The 4,112-nt window shown below is 37.5% G+C and overlaps 1 protein-coding gene across 1 annotated transcript; it reads right to left on the bottom strand.

Annotated features, from left to right (window-relative positions):
* Nucleotides 1-249: 249 nt before the first annotated feature.
* Nucleotides 250-906, bottom strand: LOC126937607 (interferon alpha-1/13-like). Its single transcript, XM_050761158.1, has one exon. It carries the CDS (start codon nt 904-906, stop codon nt 337-339), a length of 570 nt encoding a protein of 189 aa, XP_050617115.1. The 3' UTR covers nt 250-336.
* Between the last annotated feature and the right edge of the window lie 3,206 nt (nt 907-4,112).

Genomic DNA, 4,112 nt, shown 5'->3' with positions numbered 1-4,112 from the left:
GGTTGCACAGTCAGGATAAGAATTTCATGTTAAAGGATGAACACATACAAGAAGTTCCTATAGTAAAAGTTTAATGAACAACATAAAATAATGAATTGAGTAGATACAAGGAAAATGTTTTATTACACTAGCCACAGTGTAAACGTGCACCTGACGTTATACGAACAAAAATAATTTAAATCTTATAAATAGTTAAATAAATATTTAAATAGATAAATCAATTTATCAGCATGATCATAGTTATAGCAGGAGTGAGAGTCTTTGAAATGGCAGAATTCATGAAAGTGTGAGCTGGTGTATGAGTCAATAAGAATTGTTTTCATGTTGGACCAGGTGTTATTCCTTCCTCCTTAATCTTTCTTGCAAGTTTGTTGATAAAGAGAAGGATCTCATGATTTCTGCTCTGACAACCTCCCAGGCACAAGGGCTGTATTTCTTCTCTGTCAGATAGAGAGTGATTCTTCGGAAGTATTTCTTCACAGCCAAGGTGGAGTCCGCATTCATCAGGGGAGTTTCTCCCACCCTCTCCTGCTGCATGACACAGGCTTCCAAGTCATTCAGCTGCTGGTAGAGTTCAGTGCAGAATTTGTCTAGGAGGTCCTCATCCCAAGCAGCAGATGAGTCTTTTGTGGTAAAGAGGTTGAAGGTCTGCTGGATCAGCTCATGGAGGACAGAGATGGCTGGAGCCTTCTGGAACTGGTTGCCATCAGACTCCTGCTGGGGAAATCCAAAGTCACGTCTGTCCATCAGACAGGAGGAAGGAGAGATTCTGCTCATTTGTTTCAGGAGCATCATGGTCCTTCTGTTATCCAGGCTGTGGGTCTCAGGCACATCACAGCCCAGAGAGCAGCTTGACTTGCAGCTGAGCACCACCAGGGCCATCAGTAAAGCAAAGGGCAATGCCATCGTAGATATTGCAGATGCTTCTGGGCTTGCTGAGATGGGTGACTCTGAACCTTGGGCTCTAGGTTTTCTGAAGGCCTTGCTTCGAGCCGATGACTTAAATAGGGAACATACTGATTTCCACTTTCTTAATGCTCCTGGGCCACTTTCCATTTCTGTTTTTGCTTTCCTTCATGCACTCTTTACATGAGTTGAGACCAGTGTTTCTCAACCATTTGGTTTTTCATTATTGCCTCCCCCATCTTGTTCCCAGAGACTTTTAAAATATTTTTTTCCTAATTGAACCCACTGTGAAAATTTAATAACACAGATATAGTATGTATCTATTTGTGTACTATGTGTATATCTCTATACTCAAAAAGCACAAAGTTTAATCTTTTAATTCAATGCAGGTTTAAAAATAACCAAATGAAAATTTTAAGCTAAAAATTAGATTTAAATTCTATTCAAATTTAACTGAACTTTATAACTAAATTTGCTTATGGGCTTCAATGTAATTTATTTACTGATATAAATTGTAATGTATTAAATTACATAAGCAAATTAACAAATTATAAATATTATCTAATATTTATAGATAAGACATTATACATCTAAGTAGTGAATGCTTACAAATTATTTGAAACTGATAAAGCCTTAAAATTTTTAAATATTTTTATCATTTATTTTATTATACTTCTAATTTTGTTGCATGTGAGAAAATTTTTAACTTCACTAGCTGCTAGATACTCACCTAGATATTGTCAAGAGTTTTTTCTTCAATGCTTGACCTAAATATTGATGGGTTGAACAACTTCAGTAGAATTTTTAAAATATAAATTATTTATATTTCATTTCAAAGCCCACAACACAGACAGAAATGCTAAGGATCAAACATAAGCAATACCTATAAGATGGCCAGTGACAAACCATATGTATGCAGAGGACACCTCTTATGATATGACTTTTAGTTCTAATAAACCTTGGAAAGTACTCCAATCACAGCTACTCAATTGCCACAGGTTTGTAATGCTGAACTTTTATACCTTTTGTGTATCTTCCATGAACTCAATATCAGTGCTTCTCATGTGATACACAAGAAAACCCAATGGAGAAAAAAAAAACCTAAGGAATAAGATTTTGTTAAATAGGGTTGAGCTTTGGAGGGCCACAAACCATTTAAATATGTAAGATTTGTTCCCACTCCCAAGAAGTAACTTCTACACCCTTGGGAGTAGTATCATATGCAATGAGAATTCATAATTGAAAAAAAAATCCCCAAGTTGATTTAAAAAAATTTTTGGCATGAAAGTTCAAATTTCCAAAGTACATTCAGAGTATCTTTGTTGATTTCCTAGCAAACGAAAGGAAACCATCTTTGTCCTAAATGCACGTAATAGGATGTAAATGTAGTAACATAAATAAGTTGACAATTGTTTGCCATAGCATGCCAGACATCAGATACCTTTCTTTCTCATTTCATTTTCATAGAAAGCAAAAGTTGTCACTTTTTGCATCCTAATGAATGGGGACAAAAAGACAACACAAGTGGCCAGGCACGGTGGCTCACATCTGTAATCCCAGCACTTTGACAGGCCAAAGCGGACAGATCACCTGAGGTCGGGAGTTTGAGACCAGCCTGACCAACATGGTGCAGGTTAAGGGGTGGGAAAGAGCAGAAGCAACATGGTAGAGGGGATGTAGGTCAAAGGTAGCAAATAAGTATAGGCTGGAAGAAAAGTAATTTCTCTTGGTCCACAAGTTGTTTTCAGATTTAGTGAACCCCTTCTTGCAAATATACTAACGGCAAGAGTTTATACACAAGAAAGACACATTGTTGAGAGTACAATATTCTCTCTGGAAAACGGGTCAGTGTTCACTGCACCAAATTCTCCACTATTGGATAAGTAAACTTAGAAGGTCAGCTTTTTTTCTTCTTATATTTCTAGTAAGAAACAAGAGAATTCATAATTTCAGAGGACACTTCCCTAACTTAATAGAGTTATATAATAAAGATAATGTTAATAAGAGAAATGAAATATCAGGCTGGGCGCAGTTGTTTACGCCTGTAATCCCAGCACTTTGTGAGGCCGAGGTGGGCAGGTCACCTGAGGTCAGGAGTTCGAGACTAGCCTGACCAACATTTTGAAACACCGTCTCTACTAAAAGTACAAAATTAGCCTGGCGTGGTGGCACATGCCTGTAATCCCTGCTGAAGCAGGAGAATTGCTTAAACCCAGGAGGCGGAGGTTGCAGTCAGCTGCGCCATTGCACTCCACTTGCACCCCAGCCCAGGCAACAAGAATGAAACTCTGTCTCAGAAAAAAAAAAAAAGAAGAAGAATGAAATATCTAAATTGTGGAAAGTCTTTATTTATTTTCAGTCAGACACTGTTTTTAGCACTTGCATAATCAATGCTCACTTAGCCAATAAAGAATACCCTCGTTTTTCATAGTTACTGTACGTCTACCAAGTACCTAGCCCCATTTATTCACTGGAGATATCACTGACCAAAGCACACAGTGGTAGATTTTACTATTGTCCCCATTTACGAAAGAAAAAAAAAAAAAAAAGAAATCCCAGGGAGCTATTAAGTTGTGGAGCTACATTTTGGATGGAGAAAATTCAGCTCTGAAGTCTTACCTCTTCAATGCTCTCTGGGATTATATCTGGACATAAGAACCGGAGCTGATTTCTAGGACAATCAATGTTTTCCTAGTAGAGTCCTGCGTACCTAACGACAGGGTCTTTCTCTTCAGTTTCCATTTGTCTTCTTCACTGAAATGCCCCATTTGTCCATGCCAACATGTTACATTGCAATTAAATTGGGCCCCACTTTACTTACACATTATATTCTAGTTTTGTCTTCTTGAGGATACACCATCATAAGCACGAACATATTCGTAAAACACGTTGTTCACCCAGTGAATATATTCATCAACCCTGTATATTTCTGTCAATTTAAAATTCTACACAGTACTATTTATTCTTTTAATCAAATATCCACAATACTTTAGATTTCCACCTGTGTAGCAGAAATTTAAGAAAGAACAAGTCATTGTCAGGCTAGAGACATGAACTAAATCAGAACTAAACCAATGAACTAAGGCTCAGAGCTCAGGGAGAGCACACCTGGACAGGTTAACTAAAGGGGTTATTAAAGGTGTGGAAATGAAAACACTTCTGGAGAAATGAGGAGAGTCCATGGCATTAGAGGATGAGGACTGAGA

Source organism: Macaca thibetana, chromosome 15, assembly GCF_024542745.1.
Source record: "Macaca thibetana thibetana isolate TM-01 chromosome 15, ASM2454274v1, whole genome shotgun sequence".
Taxonomy (NCBI): domain Eukaryota; kingdom Metazoa; phylum Chordata; class Mammalia; order Primates; family Cercopithecidae; genus Macaca; species Macaca thibetana.
The sequence above is the reverse complement of the archived record's forward strand: the minus strand, read 5'-3'. Positions and strand labels throughout refer to the sequence as shown.

Coding starts and splice junctions, on each gene's coding strand:
- LOC126937607 (XM_050761158.1), bottom strand. CDS start 906: ATGGCATTGCCCTTTGCTTTACTGATGGCCCTGGTGGTGCTCAGCTGC.